Source organism: Macaca nemestrina, chromosome 10, assembly GCF_043159975.1.
Source record: "Macaca nemestrina isolate mMacNem1 chromosome 10, mMacNem.hap1, whole genome shotgun sequence".
NCBI classification, from domain to species: Eukaryota; Metazoa; Chordata; class Mammalia; order Primates; family Cercopithecidae; genus Macaca; species Macaca nemestrina.
The window spans coordinates 1265421-1285817 of NC_092134.1; the positions used below are offsets into that span (position 1 = coordinate 1265421).

A 20397-nucleotide genomic window follows, 5' to 3' on the forward strand; every position below is an offset into this window, starting at 1 on the left:
GCAGTGGCAGGCGCCTGTAGTCCCACCTACTCAGGAGGCTGAGGCAGGAGAATGGCGTGAACCCGGGAGGCGGAGCTTGCAGTGAGCCGAGATCGCGCCACTGCACTCCAACCTGGGGGACAGAGCGAGACTCCGTCTCAAAAAAAAAAAAAAAAAAAAAAACAAAAAACAGATGGGGTCTCCCTGTCACCCAAGTGGCAGTACAGTGGCGTGATCGCAGCTCACTAGTCTCGACCTGCTGGGCTGAAGTGATCCTCCTGCCTCCGCCTCTCAAGTAGCTGGAACCTCAACTGCGTGCACCACGCCTGGCTCCGGTATTTAGAGTGCACGTGTGCTGCTGAGTTTACCGGGGGGTCTATGCAGAGTGTGACACCACTGCACTTGTTTCCGGGGCACACTCATTTCCGGGGGACACTCATTTCCAGGGGACACTGGCCATCACGAATGTGACACCATTGCACTCATTTCCGGGGGACACTCATTTCCGGGGCACACTGGCCATCACGAATGGCCGCTCTGGAGACTGGAGTGGTTGGAGGCCGGGTGGGTGGTCTTCCTTGCTCCAGGCACTGATGCCTGCTCCCATCTATCAGGGAAGTGCCTCAACCCTTCCAGCACCAACGCACCAAACAAAAACATCACCGTTATCAGGACGTGGCAGGCCCCTCAGGATTCCCCGACGTTCCAGACGCTGGCCAAGCCTGTGTTGCCCTCGCCGACGATCCTGGCTGCTGCCGGCATAAACGTCGCCTTGACAGTGCATGGGTAAAACCACGGTCCTGCTGACGTCTGGTCCCACGTAACGATCTCCCTGCATCAAGACGCCGATGTCTGGCTCATGATCCCCGACGCTTTACAGTGGAAAATGACCCAGTGAAACAAGGAGGGTGTGTGTAAAACTTGGAGGTGCAAACCCGAGGCAAAGCAAGGTTACCTCTGCACAGAGGGCCCATCTCAGGAGCAGCGCCCAGGAGCCACGGCAAACACAAACAGCCTGAACATGCTGGTTGCGTCTGATCAAGGAAGCTAAGCAGGGTTGGGCCTGGTTAGTACTTGGATGGGAGACCAACTGGGAATACCAGGTGCTGGAGGCTTTTGGTAAAAAAACAAAACAAAACAAAAACAACCACTACATACAAAAATTTTTCCATGTAAAAAAAACCTTAAAAAAAAAGTCAAAACAGCAATGACAAATTGGGGCAAACATTTACAAAATAAATAATACCAGAAGGCTAAGTCCCTTAATATGTAGAGAGTGGTTATGACTGAAAAAGAAGTCCATGGCAACACCCAGGCATGGATGCGGTTGAGTTCATAAAGCAACATAAACGCATTTTTAAACAGAAGAGAAACTGCGCCATTTGACTCATCACTAAAGAAATGCAAGTAAAATCAAGCCCTTTCCATCTTTCTGATTTAGCAAAGATAGAAATGTTTGCAGACGCTGCACCAGGAGGATGTGGGTAACATCTGCCTGAGGACGGTCACCACGGCTCTGCCCCAGCAGCAAAGGCCACCTGCGACCCCGAGCAGCCACTGGGGAGCCTGAACTGAACCGCAGTGCGCCGCGGCGGGAGGAAGCCAGCGTCTTCCCAGAGACGGCTTCGTGTCCAGGTGCAGGGGGCCGATGAGCGTCTGTGGGATGGACGGCTACTGCAAGCCGTGGGCGGGGGCGGGGGGCCCCGCGGGACGTCATCTCAGAAACCAACACATCAGGAGACGCCTAGAGTGCTACATAAAGTCAGCCACCGCTTGTGAGAGGAACCAGGTATATGGGACCGTGGGGGTGGGGGTGGCAGAGGAGCCTGGCTGTGCAGGGTGCAGGCCACACGGCTTTGCTCTCTGCCTCGTCCAGGGCCTGTGGCATTTCCGAGTCGTTGTGGGCAGCTGTGGGGCCTGTGCCTGTGTGTGTGCCTGGCCCCACGCACCCACCTGCTCCAGTTTGCCCTGCCTCACCTCACCCACACTGGCCTTTGTGGCAGGCAGTGTCTGGACCCCAAGTGCCATAAGGAGGAAAAAGTGTAATTCCCTTTCTGGGTTTTGGTAAATTGGCAGAACTGAAAATGGAACGACCTCGGCACAGCAGGGGTTTAAGTGAACGCCAGGGAGTTTCCTTCCTGTGGGGACCAAACTATCACTGTGACCTGACTGCAGCAGACAAGCAGCAAATCCTCATTTCTGGTGTAAGGACCTTATGAGCCCCAACTCCAGGTGGCCGGACCCTCAGCTACACACAAATTATGTTTCCACTGGGGCGGCCAAAGGCTGCAGTGGAGTCCCGGGCATCCGCACGTCAGGAAAGGCACCAGGAGCAAGCAGCCAGCGCTTAAGGCAACACGCGGTGCTTGGCGCGAGGACGCGGTGCTCCGTGTGGTGACGCGGTGCTCAGCGCGGGGCCGTGGGGCCGGGCTGCTCCCCTGCTGTGTGCCACCGCGCAGGGAGGGCCTGTCCAGCAGCTGCAGCATGGGTGCCGGCAGGGACACACGCCCACGGGGAGCTGACGGCCTGGGAAGGGGCGTGCGGTGATCGCAGGAGGCATGGGATGGGGAAGGGAGTCCAGCGGCTGCTGTCAGAGGGCTGGGGGCCCAGGACAGGGAGGCCCAGCGCTGCCCATCTGTCCCCGCCACACCTCCATGACCACACGTATAATAGATGACAAACAGTCAAACAGACCCAGAAGCCAACCAAGGAGAGAAGGAAGAAACCACGCCAGGGTCTAGCTAGAAAAGGTGTTTCCTCCCATTTTATTTCATAATACATTTTCACAGAAACATGATATATTTACAAATATACAGGTAAGAGACTGCTGGTCAGAAATCTTAAAACTGAAAATGTCATCAAAAATTAATTTACAAAAGCCACCGAGGGTCCACGGAGGCGGCCAGGTGGATGGTGTGGCCAGCGTCTGCGTGAGCCTGCCCAGAAGCCCACGCAGCCTCCCAGCTCTGCCTCCGCTGGCCCCGTCTCAGGAGGCGCTGGTTTGCAGGTTTTTGGAAGCTGCAAGCATCGCTCTGACTTTGGCCATGAGATCCTGTGCAGGGCGAGACACAGAGGAGAACCTGTGAAGACCTGGCCAGACAATCCATGCGGTGAAGAAATTCATCAACGAGCTGGTGGTCAAGACCAAAGACAGTGCTTCTAGCACAGTGGGGGTGGCGGAGGAGCCTGGCTGTGTATGGTGCGGGCCACACGGCTTTGCCCTCGGCCTCACCCAGGGCCTGCGGCATTTTGCCTGAGATCCCTGTCCCGTGCTGGTGTCGATGACGGGAGAGACAGGGAATGAAAATTAGCAAAAGAAAATCCGAGGCCCCTTGATGAAAGGCTGGGAGTGGGAGGGGGCACGCCCACTGACCTGAGTGATTTTGCTCTGCACGGAAGAAACGATTGCTGAAGAGATCTGGGCTTCTTTTTCCTGAGAGACTCCCCTGATGCAGAGAGAGAGAGAGAGAGAGAGAGAGAGAGAGAGCAGAGCTTACCACCGTGTGAAGACGCTGAGCCAAGGCCAGCGAACAGCATCTCCACCTCCAAACCCCAGCTCGAGGACTGAGAAGAGCCCACTGCATCTGCTTCCAGTATCCTTTTTTTTTTTTCCCCCCCAGACAAGAGTTTCACTCTGTCGCCCAGGCTGGAGGGCAATGGCAGGTTCTCAGCTCACTGCACCTCTGCCTCCAGGATTCAAGTGATTTTCCTGCCTCAGCCTCCCGAGTAGCTGGGATTGCAGGAGTGCGCCACCACGCCCGGCTAATTTTTGTATTTTTAGTAGAGACAGGGTTTCACCATATTGGCCAGGCTGGTCTCCAGCTCCTGACCTCAGGTGATCCACCCACCTAGGCCTCCCAAAGTGCTGGGATTATAGGCGTGAGCATATCCTTCAATAAAAACAGGCTTCATAAACATGCTGTTACACGCATCTGAAATGTGTACAAACTGCAATCTAACTAAAAAAAAATTTTCATATAAAATTACCTTAAACACAAAGGAAAAAAGAAACAAAGAAAGGAAAGATGCAGCAGAACAGTGGAGCCCTCCCAGAACCATGGCCTTGAGTGGGTGCCCTCGGCCTGTGCACAAGGCGTCTGTGTGGGGAGCCAGCACCCCTGCCCCCCAGCGATGCTCAGCCTCCCGCACTGATGTGCATTTGGCCATTATCACATTTTCAGAGACAGGGTCTCTCTCTGTCACCCAGGCTGACGTGCAGTGGCGCCGTCACGGCTCACTGCAGCCTCCACCTCCTGGGCTCAAGCAATCCTCTCGCCTTAGCCTCCTGAGTAGCTGGGATTGCAGATGCATGCCACCTATTTTTAGTAGAGACAAGGTCCTGCCATGTTGTCCAGACTGGTCTCAAATTCCCACCCTGGCCTCCCAAAGTGCTGGGATCACAGGTATGAGCCACGGTGCCCGGCCCGATTGACATTTTAGCTCTAAAGTTGCCACCTCTTAAGAGATTCGGATCCATCTCAAATGAGCTGAGGCCTCTGCCACCTGAATGGAAGAGTCGCACGTCCCATGATTCACATTTACGGAAGCAATCAGTTTAAAGGGAGCGGCTGTTCCCAGATGCCGCCCTCTGGTCCCTCCAGGGTGTGGGTGCCTGGGCAGTGGAGGGTGTCTGACTTGAAGTCATTATCACCTAGCCCAGGACTGGGATGCCACATCTGTGCTGCTGCCCAGGTGTGATGCCCAGCAACAGGTTGGCGTCATCTGGCCCCGGCCGTTGCAGCCTGGGGACCTGCTCCAGCCATGGCAGCCTGGGGAGCTGCTGACAGTTCCAGGTCTACTGGTCACTGCAGAGCCCAGTATGCCTGGTGAGCATCAGGCACGTGTGTGACACCCGGACTGCTTGAAGTGGACTGCTCCACTCCTGGGCTCTGCAGGAGGGTCTCCCCAGTACAGGACCTACTCCTCTGAGAGCTCATGGATCGTGAGAAGCCGCGTCTGGGGGACTTCCTTGCTACAGGGAGTGTGGTTGGCTTCGTGGCTGGTGCCCCCCAGGACACAGGCAGGGACTCAGGGAGGGAGGGAGAGTCCTGCCGGCCACCCCTTGCCCTTCCCCAAAGAGAGCCGCTGGAGGACAGGGGTTACCTGGAGCGTTCCTGGCTGGAGCCCCGACTCTCCACAGGGGAGACGCTGGCCGAGTGGGCCGAGGGGGCCGCGGGCCGGGGAGCTGCCTGCTTGCTGGGTGACACCGACTGAGACCTGGCCTTGGACTTGGTCCGCGACCGGGACCGCCTCTTCTTCTTCTTCTCGTGGGGACTTCTGAAAGGCAAGTGTTTCTGTGAGAGATGGACCTTTGGTTTAAAGGCAGAGCACAAAGGGAGAAGCTCGGACCTGAGCCAGTTTTTGGGTAAGAGTTCGTCAAGGCACAATTCAGGGATGGAACCATTCCAAACACATGAATTTTTCTTAAAGCAACTTATTTCACTGAACTGATAACTGCAACGCGGCAAATCGATCCATGGGTTTAACAAAAGCCACCCAGCACACTGAAGACTATGGTCTCCCTGGAAGAAGCTTTGTCCCAGTTTAGGACCTCAAGTAAAATACTTGTGGTATTTAAGATGCAACCAGCATTTTATTCACATGCAAAATACGTAAGATAAGCAACCATAGGCAGTTCACAGAGCTTTGCCGCTACGTTTCATCAATAAAAATTTCCAAAATGATACAGGAAATTATTAAAGTATCAATACATCGAAGTTTAGCGTTCCTTTTTTTAAAAAAGCGGACAGGGTTTCACGCTGCTATCCAGGCTGGAGAGAGTGGTGCCATCACAGCTCACTGCAGCCTTCACCTCCTGACCTCAAGCAACCTCCTGCCTCAGCCTCTCAGACAGTTGAGGCTAGGGGCGCAGCTTCTGGTGCTGCTGCTTCCTTTTTCTGAAGAGATGGGGTCTCACTCTGTTGTCCAGGCCGGAGCGGTGCTTCTTTCTGACCTGCCAGTTGCCCGCCGCTTGGTGATGCTGCTTAGCCTCTGGGCAGTGGAGCCTGCTCTGTGGGCAGCAGCTCAGCTCTGACTGCTGTCGTTCCCTGTCCTCTTGCCTCCCAGAGTCCACATCACCAAACTGACAATCCCATACCAGAAATGCTTGCCAGACATTCCGGCCTGCACCTGCCCTTAGACCATCCTTCTCTCCTGCCTGTAGAGGCCGACCCTTTGGCTTCCGCCTGGTCTAGCTCCTTTCCACACCTGAGCCACGTGGCCCTCTTGGCCACTCCTCTACAAACACTTGAGAGTGAACACGTACTTGGTAAAGGCAGACAGGCCTGAGCCCTTCCCATGAGGCCCTCCAAGCCCTGAGGTGCCCTACCTGGCATCTTTCAGAATTCATCTGTAACAGACGCTGCAGCCTGCGCTTCTGGGCCCTGAGTACAGAGTTTCTTGGAGAGTCTTTGCATGGGTCATTTGCATCACTGATTTCCTTCCTTCCTTCCTTCCCTCCCTCCCCATCCTTCCCCTCCCTCCTTCCTTCCTTCCCCTCCTCCCTCCCTCCTGTCCTGCTTGCTGGGGCCTGGACAGGATCTCCTTCCTTCCTTCCTTTCCTCCTCTATCCTTCCCCCACCTCCCTCCTTCCTTCCCTCCCTCCTTCCCTCCTGTCCTGCTTGCTGGTGCCTGGACAGGATTTCCTTCCTTCCTTCCCTCCCTCCCTCCTGTCCTGCTTGCTGGGGCCTGGACAGGACAGATCCTAGGAGTAGGGCTGCGGGGTCCGCTGCCGCAGAAGCTGCCAGAGGCCTCCTGGCTCAGCCTCACCCTCGCTATCCAGGTGGACCCGAACTGCTCAATCTGCCAACCTGAAGGGGGAACCGTGGTTCTCTGCTGGTGTCTGACTCTCCTGGGGTTGCTATCTGCACAGCTTGCAAGCGTCTGGCCTCCCTTATGATTCTGCGTGCCACGAAGCCCCTTCCCAGCCTGGCCTCTTCTGTCTTCCAGGGAGACCCCCAGGGTCTGTGCACAGGCCCAGTTACCCCAAGCCCTGCCCCTCATCAGGGTCTCCCGACTTCATGCATTTCTTTTGTGCCAACCCCCAAGATCTGGAACATTCTTGCTTAATGGCTGGGGCTGTGCTCACAGTCTGGGGTGCAGACCCCCATCAAGGGGCCATACCCTCTACCCATCTCTCGGACCCCACTGTGCATGGCCCTGCAGAGCTCAGACAGAGCTGTGGGAGGAGGGGCCACAGCATGCCCTGGTAGGGACAGCCCCGATATGCAGAGGGGGACTGAGCGTTTCTGTCCGGGCTCCCTTGTGTGGTTCTGGGCATGAGCAGACTGTGTTGGGGCCAATGAAGTGACCTAAAGCAGCAGCGCCAGGCCTGGGGCACTCCCACCCAGCTCCATTCAAACAAGGCAGGACCTGCCAGAGGCGGTGCTGGCTGGCAGCTTAAATCCAGTTGCTGGAGGGGCTGTCCCTGGTGAGCTGGGCCCGGACAGATGACCTGGCATCTTCTGGAAGCCTGCCTGACGTGCCCAGTGAGGACAAAATGTTGTAAATGGAGATGTTGCTCTTACTGTTCAATACGCCCATGTGGGATCTGTACACAAGAGTCATTTTTCTAAATTGCAAAATGTTTTGTGAAATTTTTGTCTATGAATACATGCCAGGATTTCAAAGGAAGCAGCAAATAAATAAAATATATACCAGCATGTGACATGTGTCCGAAATGACTTACTCTCGAAATCCAGCTGAGTTTATGTGGCTGCATAATGAACAAAAAGCAGGTTACTAATCCTTAACTGTAAACTGGCTCAATTCTGCTACAATCTGATCTAAGCCCTTGCTGAAGGAATGAAGTAACTCATTCATTTTTTTAAAGCACTAAGGTGCCATTGGGTGAAACGATGTCCTCGGTGCTGGCAAGTGCGCACACCCTGACACCTGGGCCCTATCCACGCAGGGGTGTCTCTTCCTTCCAGAAAGTTCCTCAATGCCACTTCATCTATACCTTCTCCACCCTGAGCGCTCCCCACTGCTCTGATTTCTAGGGCACAGCTTAAAGCTCTATGGAAATGAACCCCACACTATGCCTGTATTTGTTCGCTGGTTTGGCTTCTTGGTTTTCTGTTGTTTCTCAGACAGTTTCCCTGTTGCTCAAGCTGGAGTGCAGGGGCACAATCCCTGCTCACTGTAGCCTTGACCTCCCAGGCTCCAGTGATCCTCTTGCCTCAGCCTCCCAAGTAGCTGCGACGACAGGCAGACGCCACCACAAACGTTTTTTTTTTAAGTAGAGATGGGGGTCTCTACTTAAAAAAAAAAAAGCCTGGAAATCCTGGGCTCAAGCAATCCTCCTGCCTTGGCCTCTCAAAGTGCTGGGATTACAGGTGTGAACCACCACACCTGCCCTGTGTCTGGCTTCTTTTGCTTAGCAAAGCATGTCTGAGAGTCCTCCATGATGCAGGGTGATCCTCAATGTGTTTCTTTCACCTATGAATAGTATTACATGACAGGACGCTACCATCGTCTGTTGATTAATTCTCCTGTTAATAGAGATTTGGTTGTTTCCAGTTTTCGGCAATTATCAATCAAAGTGTTTTTGGTCCAGTGTTGACCTACAGAGGAGGTCACAGCGAGGAACAGGACAGCTGGGTGAGGGAGTAGGTGTATACTTAACTTTACAAGAAACTGCAAATATTTCCCAACCCAGTGTCTGAGAGTGCAGCCGCTGGGCCTGTGCCCACTCTCCCCAGAGCCCGTCCCGGTTTTCTGGGACGGGCGATTCCCGTCCAGTCCTGTCTCACTGGCTTCATCAGCACGGCCCTGACTGCTGACTCATGCCGTTCCACATCTTTCCATGTGCTTACTGGCTATTTCAGTAGATCCTTTTGTGAAGTCGGCTGGCGTCATCTGCCCCCTTCTTAATTGGGTCCTTTGTCTCTTTGGTACTGACACAGGCTTTTGTCAAGAGATACACGCCGCAAAACCTGCGGCCTGCCTATTCATCTTCTTCACTGTGCCTTTTGAGAGAAGTTTTTACACTTCAATGAAGTCTAATTGATTTTTTCCTCTTATCAAGAGGGTTTTCCACATCTTAAGGAATCTCTGCCACCCTCAAATTCATGAACATACTCTGTGTTTTCTTCAAAAAGCCTAACAGTCTGATCCGACCTGAATTAAATTTTGCAGATGGTGTGCGCCGCACCTTTCCCGTTCCGGTGTCCGGCTGTCCATGCAAGTTTTGCCGGAAAGACTTTCCCGGCTGGGCACTGGGGCTCACGCCTGCAGCCACAGTATTCTGGGAGGCCACGGCAGGAGGACTGCTTGAGCCTAGGGGTTCAACATCAGCCTGGGCAACATAGCGAGACCCCGTCTCTAAAATAATAATAAAAATTAGCCAGGCATGGTGGCGTGTGCCTGTGGTCCCAGCAGAGGCAGAAGGATTCCTTGAGCCCAGGAGGCTGCAGTCAGCCGAGCTGAGCCGAGCCGAGATCCCACCACTGCTGCACTCCAGCTTGGGCGACCGAGTGAGACCCTGTCTCTTTAAAAAAAAAAAACAACACTTTCCTTTCTTTTTTCCATCACTGAATCACTGTGGCTGTGGCCCCAGCCCCCTGCCCTTTGGGTGATGAATTTTTTCTGCACTTTCTATTCCATCCCACTGTTCTGCTGTATCCTCATGCTGAGGCCACACTGCCTTGGTCACGGCAGCTTTCTGGTAAGTCTTGAAATCTTGCTCTTTGTCAAGGAGGCTGTTTCGGCTCTCCCAGGTCATCTGCATTTCCACACATGCTTCGGAGTTTGTGCCAATTTCTAGACAAGCCATGGGAGCTCTGAGTGGGACTGCACTGCATCTCTGCACCAACTTGTGGAGAACAGGCATCTCAGTAATACTTAGTTGGCTAATATTTTATGAAGTATTTTTGCATCTATGTTCTTGAGAGTCCTAGTCTGGAAACATATACGTGTGTGTGTACACACAGCACTGGTCTGTGAACACACACACGTACGCACACACAGCACTGGTCTGTGAACACACGCACGCACACACAGCACTGGTCTGTGAACACACACGTGCACACAGCACTGGTCTGTGGACATGCATGCATGCGCACCAGTACTGATCTGTGAACACACACATGCACACACACAGTACCGATCTGTGAACACATGTGCACATACAGCACTGGTATGTGAACACACACATGCACACACAGCACTGGTCTATGAACACACACGTGCACACACACAGTACAATCTGTGAATACACGTGCACACACAGAGCACTGGTCTGTAAACACACATGCATGCGCACCAGTACTGATGTGTGAATACACACGTGCACACACAGCACTGTTCTGTGAACACACATGTGCGTGCACACAGTACCTATCTGTGAACACACACGCGCGCACACACAGCACTGGTCTGTGAACACAGATGTGCGCAGACAGTACTGGTCGTGAACAGAAACGGGTGCACGTGCACACCTTTCCCCAAACACAGAATCTTTATCTGTCTTAGGTATGAGAGATGATGGACTCAAGAGATGAGATGGGAAGTGTTCCCTCATCTATTTTTTTAAATAGAGTACCCCTTCTTTCTTTTTTTTTGTTTTCTGAGACGGAGTCTTGCACTGTCACCTGGGCTGGAGCGCAATCTCGGCTCACTGCAACCTCCACCTCCCAAGTTCAAGTGATTCTCCGGCCTCAGCCTCCTGAGTAGCTAGGATTACAGACGCACGCTACCACACCCAGCTAATTTTTTGTACTTTTAGTAGAGATGAAGTTTCACTATGTTGGCCAGACTGGTCTCAAACTCCTGACTTTGTGATCTGCCCGCCTCAGCCTCCCGAAGTGCTGGGATTACAGGCATGAAACACCACGCCCGGCCCCTCCTTTCTTGAATGTTAGAATTCACTGGTGAAGCCATCTGGGCCTGGAGTTTGGTGGAAAAGTTTTTTTTTTTTTTTTTTTTTGAGGTAAGAGTCTCACTTTGTCATCCAGGCTGGAGTGCAGTGGCACCATATTGGCTCACTGCAGCCTCCGCCTCCCAGGTTCAAGCAATTCTCCTGCCTCAGCCTCCCAAGTAGCTGGGATTACAGGTATGTGCCACCACACCTGGCTAATTTTTATATTTTTAGTAGAGACGGGGTTTTGCCATATTGGCCAGGCTGGTCAAAGTGCACTCGGCCTCCCAAAGTGCTGGGATTACAGGTGTGAGCCACCGCGCCAGGCCAGGTCTTGCTCTGTAATCCACTCTACAATCACTGCCTTTTAACTAGTCTTTAGTCTTCTTACATTTAATGTAATTATTTTACAATGGTTTTAAGCCTACAATCTTGTTTTTTATTTGTCCCATTTGTTCTTTCCCCCACCTGCCCTTTTCTGCTGTTTCATGAATTTAAGAAAGCATCTAGAATCCTACTTTATATCTTCTATTGGCTTTTTAGCTACATTTTTGTTTTTAGTGGTTGCTCTAGGGAATTAAGTTATGCATCCTTCAGTTAGCAAAGTCTACCTTGAATTAACATTTCATGGATAAAGAAAGATCTTTACTGCAGCAGTAAACTCCCATTCACTCACTCAACAAATAGCTGTCCATGTGCCTTGTGCAGTGTTAAGTACTAGAAACTCAATGGGGAAAACCTGTAACTAATCATTCATTGTATTTGCTACAATAAGATAACTGGGACATCTTGTTGAAGTGTGCTACTGTAAGATTTGGTCAATATTCTTGTGGAAAGCCCTGGGTGTGAACTCCTAGGCTCAAGCGATCCACTCAGCCCTCCAAGTAGCTGCGGCTGTAGGTGCCCGCCATTGTGCCTGGCTGAAAAACACTTCTATGACGTACTCAAAGTAACTTTCATGAATGTTGTTTTATATATATCCACATAGTACCAAATTTTACTCCTAAAAATTCCTCAATACGTCCACATCTGGTTTTCCAAATATTCACTAAAAGGAACCAGAGGTCCTTGAAGAAATGGCAGATTCCAGGGCTGGAACAGGGAAAATGCCCAGTAAACCTGGAATTTCCTGTACCAAAAGCAAGAACACAAAGAACCATGGGAGGTGTCAAAAGAACAGAACTGACTTGAAAGGGTTGCCACTGGCCAAATTGGAGACCATGTCACCATCTAATAGAATAATAATAGCAATGGGATTATCACACAACAAATCAAAAATCAAAACCAAAAATGCTCCTGAGTCCATGGTGAGATTTCAACAAAAGGGCAGGGTCTTCAGCTAATAAACACAGAAGGAAGAAGAGAGGGAGAAAGTCACTATTTGGCAGTCAGCAGTGTAAGAGCTGATTCAGGCAGGGCCACCCTGCCTGACGTATGCTGAGACAAATGAGGAGAGAGCTGCTGGGAGCAGCAGAGCCGTGCTGCTCACAGTGTCACCTCCTGGATTCCTCGCTGGTGGGGAGATGAAGGGGCAGATGCAGCCTTAATCAAGTGATCAAACTCAGCATCATGAATGATGGGACGAGCGGACACTCCTGTGTCTGCTGATCGGTGGTGCAGTGGGAAGCTACGCAACGTCGCCTGCGCAGCCAAAACATGCGCCCTGAACCCAGCCACGGGGCACAGCAAGACGAAGCCCGATTGTGGGACCATCTATAGTAGAGCTGGCCTGGAATTTTCAGGAATGTGAAGGTCATGAAATACACACACGAACAAAGGAGGGCGGGATGGGAGTGGATGGGATGGGTGCGATGGGAAGGGAGAGAGAGAGAAAGCAAATGTGGCAAAATGTCAGCTCTTGTGGAACTGAGCTACAGATTTTATGCATATGGGTGTTTATTGTACAACTGTTTTTGAAAGAGAGGGTTTCACTCTGTTGGCCAGGTAGGGGGTGCAGTGGCTATTCACAGGCACGATCACAGTGCATACTACAGCCTCCAACTCCTGAGCTCAAGTGATCCTCCTATCTTGGCCTTGAAGTGCTGGGATTATAGGTGTGAGCTACTGAGCCTGGCCCCATTGTACTATTTTAAACACTTTCCTGTAAGTTAAAAACATTTTCAAAGAAGTCAGTGAAAGAATCAGGCTATAATCAGTTTACAGAAATGACCCATCAGGGCCGGGCACAGTGGTTTATGCCAGCACTTTGGGAGGCTGAGGTAGGCAGATTGTTTGAGCTCAGGATTTTGAGACCATCCTGGGCAACACGACAAAACCTTATCTCTACTAAAAATACAAAAAATTAGCTGGGCATGGTTCCATGTGCCTGTAGTCCCAGCGACAGAGGAGGCTGAGGTGGGAGGATCAGTTGAACCCAGGAGGTTGAGGCCGCAGTAAGCTGAGATCGTGCCACTGCACTCTAGCCTGGGCAATCTCCAGCCTGGGCAATGGGAGTGAGACCCTATCTCAAATAAAAAGAAAAAAATTCAAATCTGGGTAGTGGGCATATCCCCGGGTCTGGTCTGGTGCTGTCCCAGCATTAAAGTGACAGCAACTCGGTAGCTGATTACGTGCACTGCACCACGGCAAGGAAGTGGATGCCCACTCTGAGACGGGGACACAGCCTGGCTGTAGGATTAATATGATTGCTAATAAAACATATTCTGTACCAGGCACGGTGGCTCATGCCTGCAATCCCAACACTTCTGAAGGTTGAGGCAGGTTGATCACTTGCGGCCAGGAGCTTGAGAGCAGCCAGCCAGGCACGGTGGTGGGAGCCTGTGGTCCCAGCAACTCAGGAGGCTGAGGTGGGAGGATGGCTTGAGCCCAGGAAGCAGAAGCAGAAGCTGTGATTACACTACTGCGCTCCAAAACAGAGTGAAACCCTGTCTCAAAAAAAAAAAAAAACCACCCCCCAAAGAAAACAAAACCAAATCCATATTCTGGATTTATAGACTAACTGGGGGCTTATAATTACAACTACAAAACTGACCAGTAATTACCGACATATTCACCTCTATTGAGTTCCTAGTGAATCACAGTTTAACACTCCACAGAGTTAGGTTTGCAGGTTTAATTCCGTCTATCCAGGCAGGGTAGCTCAGGGCTCAGCTCTGCACCGAGTCTAACGCTTCGCTTCTCTTGTGTGACCTGTTAGCGCTCGGTGAGAATATGAGCCGCTCACGTGAGTCTGGCGTCTGAGTGTGCTGGCTGGCCGTCAGGACGCTGCTACTTACAGATACGATCGCTACTTGCTCCCACAAGCTCTCTCTTAAAGCAAAGGTTAATGTGAAGGCCTCTTCTGTTGAGACAGAAGGAATTAATTTCTAACCATGCCCTTCACATATACCAAAGGTGATGGTGAATTTCTGATGTGAAATTACTTGTTTAAGGGATGGATTCTAACATTTTAATTTTCATCAGATTGTATGAGAGTAGACATGAACGCTCAGTGTAGGATTACTAAGGAACAAAATGTAATTTATAAACAGAGCCAGTTGTACATGAAACATTTGCTAGTATCTATCTGCTTTATAGTTCTTTTGCTAATTTTTCTGTTTTAAGAAAAAATCATATCTTGTCAACGGAGGGAACTGTGGTACTTGGCCAACTGCAGCAGCGTCTTCTTGCCCAGGGTGCTGTGGGGAGGACCTGCTGCGGCTCTCTGCCTAGGGTATGCCTTGCGGCTGGGCAGTGTGGGTGACGGCTGGGGCCATCTGTCCCAGGAGCAGGAGGGTCCCAGTGTGTGGGTGATCCTGGCAATGTAAGGCTCGTCCTCTGGAAGGCTCTGGGACCCTGAGTGTCTTGACCCCCATGCACTTAGCAGAACCGTGTTAAGAAACTCAAGGCTACGATGTGCAACGCTCCATCCTTCTCTGTGTGGCTCCAGACGCAGACACGGTCCACCCACACAGCCAGGAGGCTGCACAAACTCCATGTGGGGACACAAAACAAGCTCCTTGTGCTTGGAAAGAGTGGAAATGCAGGGCTGGCCCATGCAAGGCACTGGGTGGTGACATCAGTGGGTGAGAACCAGAGGAGGCGCTCGTGAGATGGCACCCTCATGGTCGAGAGGGCGGTGCTCACTGGCGGCACCAATGGAGGTGGCCGTCCACAGCTACTGGAAGCCAGGGCGAGAGGACAGATGGTGGATGTATTTCCTGAAGTGAAAGGTGGAACCTCTACTTAGTGCCAGGCACTGAGTGAGAGGTGAGCCTGTGGCACCCTGGGCTGTCAGAGGCCCTGCTAGGTACCACGGCTGGCGCTTCCGCTTGATAAACATGAACGCCAACCTCCCTCCATCTCCTGCTCCAACCAAGACAGGTTCTCCTTAGTGGTCAAGAGGTAAGGGATGGATGCTCCTTGCCCTCTAGGCCCCAACAGGACTCTGTGGCCTCTCCTGGGAGCTCCAGCCTGGGCTATGGTCACAGTCACACAGCACCCAGGCAACTACGGTGACTGTCCTTGAGACCAGGAGGCTTTGCGACCGGAAGCTTGCATTTTCCTTATGTTTGTGCCTTCCTGTCCTCTCCACCAGCAGGTAGAGGGGCAGCAGCTGCATGTGGACCCAGTCAAGGTACCAGCACAGTGGAAAGCTGGACACAAAGCCAGGCCACGCAGAGCCCTGGGGGGTAAGTGAGCCCCGCCCACCAGACACAGGAGCTCAGTGTGATCAAGTGTCAACAGGGATGGCCACGCCACGGGGAGGGACTCAGCACCTCCCTCTGGTCACCCACAGCTCTGCTCACAGATACCCGACCTTCAGACGCCCTTTCCGCCCAGGGAAACCTGGCCCGCATCCGGCACCTGTGCGCACACCCAGTGGCCTACCTGGAGCGGGTCCGCTTCCTGCTGGCCCCAGGGCTGCTGCTCACGCGGTAGGCAGTGGGCACACTCCTCTCTTCTCTCCGTCTCTCAGGGGAGTGGGCTCTCCTCCGAGGGGACCGGGAGCGGGACCTGGACAGAGGAGGAGGCAGCATTCAGTTCTGTGGCCTGGCTGGCGGGACGTGTCATGCTTCCGACTGCCTTGGCAGAGATCAGGCCCTGTCTGCAGAGGCTGCTCCTCAGGATGGTGCCCGTGTAGACCCTGAGGCTTCAGAGAACCCCCGCCGAGCTCCACTACTCTACCGACAACGAACTGAAACCCCGAATCCCATCTCAGAGGCAGAGATGGTCTCTCTCTCGTTCCACACACTTATCACACCAAGGATAAACTTTTAACCAATATACAACTGGCGTGGAGGCTGGAGCTGCTTCAAATGGTCAATGGCAACCAATTCCCCACAAGCCATGGTCTGAGTATGCAATTTATGACCACCTCAGGCTGCCGCTTTCTCTTCCTTCCTCCTGCCTTTGCCCATTTTATCTCCCTATACATTTCAGCTCACTGACGTTTCTACCAGCATGAGGTAAGAAAAGGCAAATCAGACTCTAGCGAATCGGGTCTACCTGTCTGAGTAACAGCAAGAAGAAACTCAACGGTAATGAAGCTAGAGGCCTACCTGGAAATTTCTCCTGTTCACACTAATCTTACAGCCTCTCAGCACAGACACTCAGAAACAGGCTGTGGGGCACTGGCATGAAGCCTGAAACCTTCGATCCAATTCGGAAATGCCAGTCTTACGACAGTTTCGGCTAACTTAAGTTTATGAGATTTCACAGATGCAAAGCCACCCATGAACACTGACTCCTCCTCCTCCTCATGTGCCTGGAAAGGACTAATTTCTCTCCTGTGGTGATACAACGCACACGTGGCCACGAGGACCCTGAGACCCGCGCCCCTCCAGGGTGATGCTCCTTAGTGGAGGCCCCGTAGCGATGAGTTGGGACCTTCGTTTTAGTTCTTTGTTCATTCAGGAAAGCTACTATTTTGGGAAGACCTGCAATGAGCACAAATCTGGAAAAAAAAACTCCATTTATTTCCATTTTGTTTCCATGACAACTCATTCAAAACAATATAAGAAGAGTGGTCTGATTTTGCCATTTGAAAAAGTTCTACACTGAATCATTTTCATGACAATAAACCGCACACGCCACAGGCTATGCTTCTGCAGATCAGCTCGGGATCACTCAGCCCCCGGCATCCTGGAGAGCCGGGAGTGGCCATCCTTTAACTGACAGAATGGTTTTGATTTTTTTTCCAGACCTTTCCTAAGATTTACAGAACAGACGATAAAGGCGAGGTCAGTTAGACACCTTGACATTTTACCAGGTTTTCCCTCAAAAGAACTCGCGGAGTCAAATCTGCTGGTGGCCGAGGCTGGCTGATAACTTCCTGGCTGGGCTGCCGCTGTCACTGACACGCTGCTCTGACAGGGCTCCGCGCGCAGCATCCCTGGGGAGGCTGAGGCTCTGGGACACGGAGGCACGCACTTCACACTCAGAATAAAAGGTGCTGGGCTGGGCGCTACCAGAACTCTGAAAAAAGCTCTGCTTATTCAAAGCTATAGCGGCTAGGGAATGCTTACACGTAGAATTCTACAATAAACTCAATAATCAGGAAAAATAAGTTAGTTTGTAAGGCCTGCAAATTCATAAGTTTGAAATACAATACCATTTGTAGTGGCTATTAGTAATAGACTTCTTTAAAGGGAAATGGCTGTTACCAGTAGATTTTCAAGTTATCGGGGGAAAACGCCCATCTCAGAATGAGGGGGTTACATACCATTAGACAATTCTCTAAGTTTGACTTTAGCTAAAGAAGCTTTAATGCTTTTATTCTGCTAATTAGGCTTCTCATATTGATACCACAACATAGTGCAAGAAACAGGAATTCCATTTTATAAGCAAATCATCCATATAATGTGACCAGAGGCCTTCTTAAAGATGAAATGGTCTGAATTAAACACTTTCAAGCATAACGTGACTCAGTTTTGTTTTTTTTTTCTTAAAAAAGCATAATGGTTTGCTTTCAAATAGAAACATAGGCCGGGCGCGGTGGCTCAAGCCTGTAATCCCAGCACTTTGGGAGGCCGAGGCGGGCGGATCACGAGGTCAGGAGATTGAGACCATCCTGGCTAACACGGTGAAACCCCGTCTCTACTAAAAAAAAAAAATACAAAAAAAAAAAAACTAGCCGGGTGAGGTGGCGGGCGCCTGTAGTCCCAGCTATTCGGGAGGCTGAGGCAGGAGAATGGCGTAAACCTGGGAGGCGGAGCTTGCAGTGAGCTGAGATCCGGCCACTGCACTCCAGCCCGGGCGACGAGACTCCGTCTCAAAAAAAAAAAAAAAAAAAAAAAAAAAAAGAAACATAATGAGACTTTTTTCAATGACAAAACTCCAGATATTTTATCTGAATGACAGTGGTCATATTTATAAATAGCCTCTCTTCTCCGACATGTAACCATTTCATCTACTCCACTTCCTCCATTCGCGTCCCTACCCACGGCATTTCAGTCACGGAATAATCTGTGCAGACGACTTAGCAGCAAGGGTCTGGCTCTGCCACAGCTGGAACTTCCAGCAGCTCCCGGAATAATCTCTGCAGATGACTCAGCAGCAAGATCTGGGCTCTACCAGCAGCTCCCGGGGCTTAATTTTTCTCAAGTTGAAACTGGATCTGATTTCACATGCAATTCCTCCTCATGTCCCCAGCCCAGTGACAGCCGCTGCAGCTCCCCTCCTTCCTGGACTGCTCAGTGCAGATACCCTCTGGTCTTATCTGTGTCTGGCTATGATTCACTTTGATTCACTTTGCAAGTGATGGGAAGACGGTCCTCACCTGAGCATGATCAACACTGCCACTCGCGAAACTGCAAGCATCTGGTTTCCTCCTTTAAGGAGCAGGATTAGGAGATGAGTCATCGCTTTGACTGATTTGCTATGCAGTTTATCGTGGGTAAAAAGGGCAATGAGGAGCCACAACTTTCAACCTAAAGTCGAAACCCAATGTTGCCTGAGTCCCTTCTGAATGCTAAACAAGACTCCTAAGAAAAGTCTTCCAAATCCATCCCCAGTCTCCTTCACCAACCCCAAGTATTTAGGAAGCTAATTTCTACAAATAAATAGATTATATATATATTTTTTATATATATTTTTTGAGACGGAGTCTCGCTCTGTCGCCCAGGCTGGAGTGCAGTGGCGCAATCTCGGCTCACTATAAGCTCCACCTCCCGGGTTCTTGCCATTCTCCTGCCTCAGCCTCCTGAGTAGCTGGGACTACAGGCGCACGCTGCCACACCCGGCTAATTTTTTGTATTTTTAGTAGAGGCAGGGTTTCACAGTGTTCGCCAGGATGGTCTCGATCTCTCGACCTTGTGATCTGCCCACCTCGGCCTCCCAAAGTGCTGGGATTACAGGCGTGAGCCACCGTACCCAGCCAGAAATATGTTTTTATCATATAGGTCTCTACACTAGAAGATATCTTAAAATGATAACATGCAGAGATCTATCTAGAACTCCCAGAAGCCCAGCCTAACTCTGAAGATGTATTTAGATAAGTAAATGAACACAAGAGACCATCTTAGCAAAAGTTTTAAAAATAAACTTAGTTTCAAACTGATACTTATTAAAATTTAATTTTAGGTTTTAAATGAACTGCATGAGTACTTCTTCATTCCATTAAGATAGAGAACCAGATACGATATCAAAATACAAATGAAAACAGAAAACAAGACAACAAAAGTATTTTAATTTTTTTTTTAAGATGGAGTCTTGCTCTGTTGCCCAGGCTGGACTGCAGTGACACAATCTTGGCTCACTGCAACCTCCACCTCCTGGGTTCAAGCGATTCTCCTGCCTCAGCCTCCCGAGTAGGTGGGATTACAGGCGCCCACCACCACACCTGGTTTTTTGTAGTTTTAGTAGTGGTGGGGTTTTACCATGTTGGCCAGGCTAGTCTTAAACTCTTGACCTCAGGTGATCCACCTGCATCGGCCTCCCACAGAGATGGGATTATAGGCGTGAGCCACTGTGCCAACCTCAATGTTGATATAAAAGACACTAAATACTACCTGGTCGTAACTAGTATACTTTTTGAGAAGTAACATAGTGATTTCCCAAAACTAAAGATTTTTACATGTCTAATTTGTCTTTGGAGATCCAAAGTCACCTATAACTTAGACATACTAAATAAATGGGACTTCAACCACAGGAACAGTATGGCCATTAAATAAATATTCATTGTGCTGTAAGAAAGCTTTCTAATCTTAACTTTCTGTATTTTACATAGAACTTTAGTAATTTAATATATACAAAAAACATATTCCACATAGCATCCTACCACAATTAGAAATATTAACAACTGTGGTATTCTACTGTGGGCTGGCAGCAGTCATTAAAAATGATCAATTAGGTCTGTTCAGGCCCAGGTGACAAGTCTGATCCATTCTGAGTGGAGGCTATGTTTGTTAACAGTTTATTCTATCTGATAACAACCGCATTAACACTTTCTTTTTTTTTTTTTTTTTGAGACGGAGTCTCGCTCTGTCGCCCAGGCTGGAATGCAGTGGCGCGATCTCGGCTCACTGCAAGCTCCGCCTCCTGGGTTCACGCCATTCTCCTGCCTCAGCCTCCCGAGTAGCTGGGACTACAGGCGCCCACAACCGCGCCCGGCTAATTTT

General features: G+C 50.8%; 1 protein-coding gene across 5 annotated transcripts in view; it reads right to left on the minus strand.

The window, feature by feature from the left end:
- Positions 1 to 2717: 2717 nt before the first annotated feature.
- Positions 2718 to 20397, minus strand: part of SFSWA (splicing factor SWAP) — a 92973-nt gene continuing 75293 nt past the window's right edge. For 4 of the 5 annotated variants that reach the window (XM_011756286.3, XM_011756285.3, XM_011756288.3 and 1 more), the window contains 4 exons: positions 15668 to 15793; positions 5083 to 5256; positions 3353 to 3425; positions 2718 to 3031 (listed from right to left, as the gene is read on the minus strand). In XM_011756286.3, the coding sequence (XP_011754588.1) occupies positions 2966 to 3031; positions 3353 to 3425; positions 5083 to 5256; positions 15668 to 15793 (439 nt within the window). In that variant the 3' untranslated portion in view covers positions 2718 to 2965. Of the gene's footprint in view, positions 3032 to 3352; positions 3426 to 5082; positions 5257 to 15667; positions 15794 to 17032; positions 17189 to 20397 lie in introns of all 5 variants that reach the window. The other variant, XM_011756289.3, reaches the window with a different exon arrangement.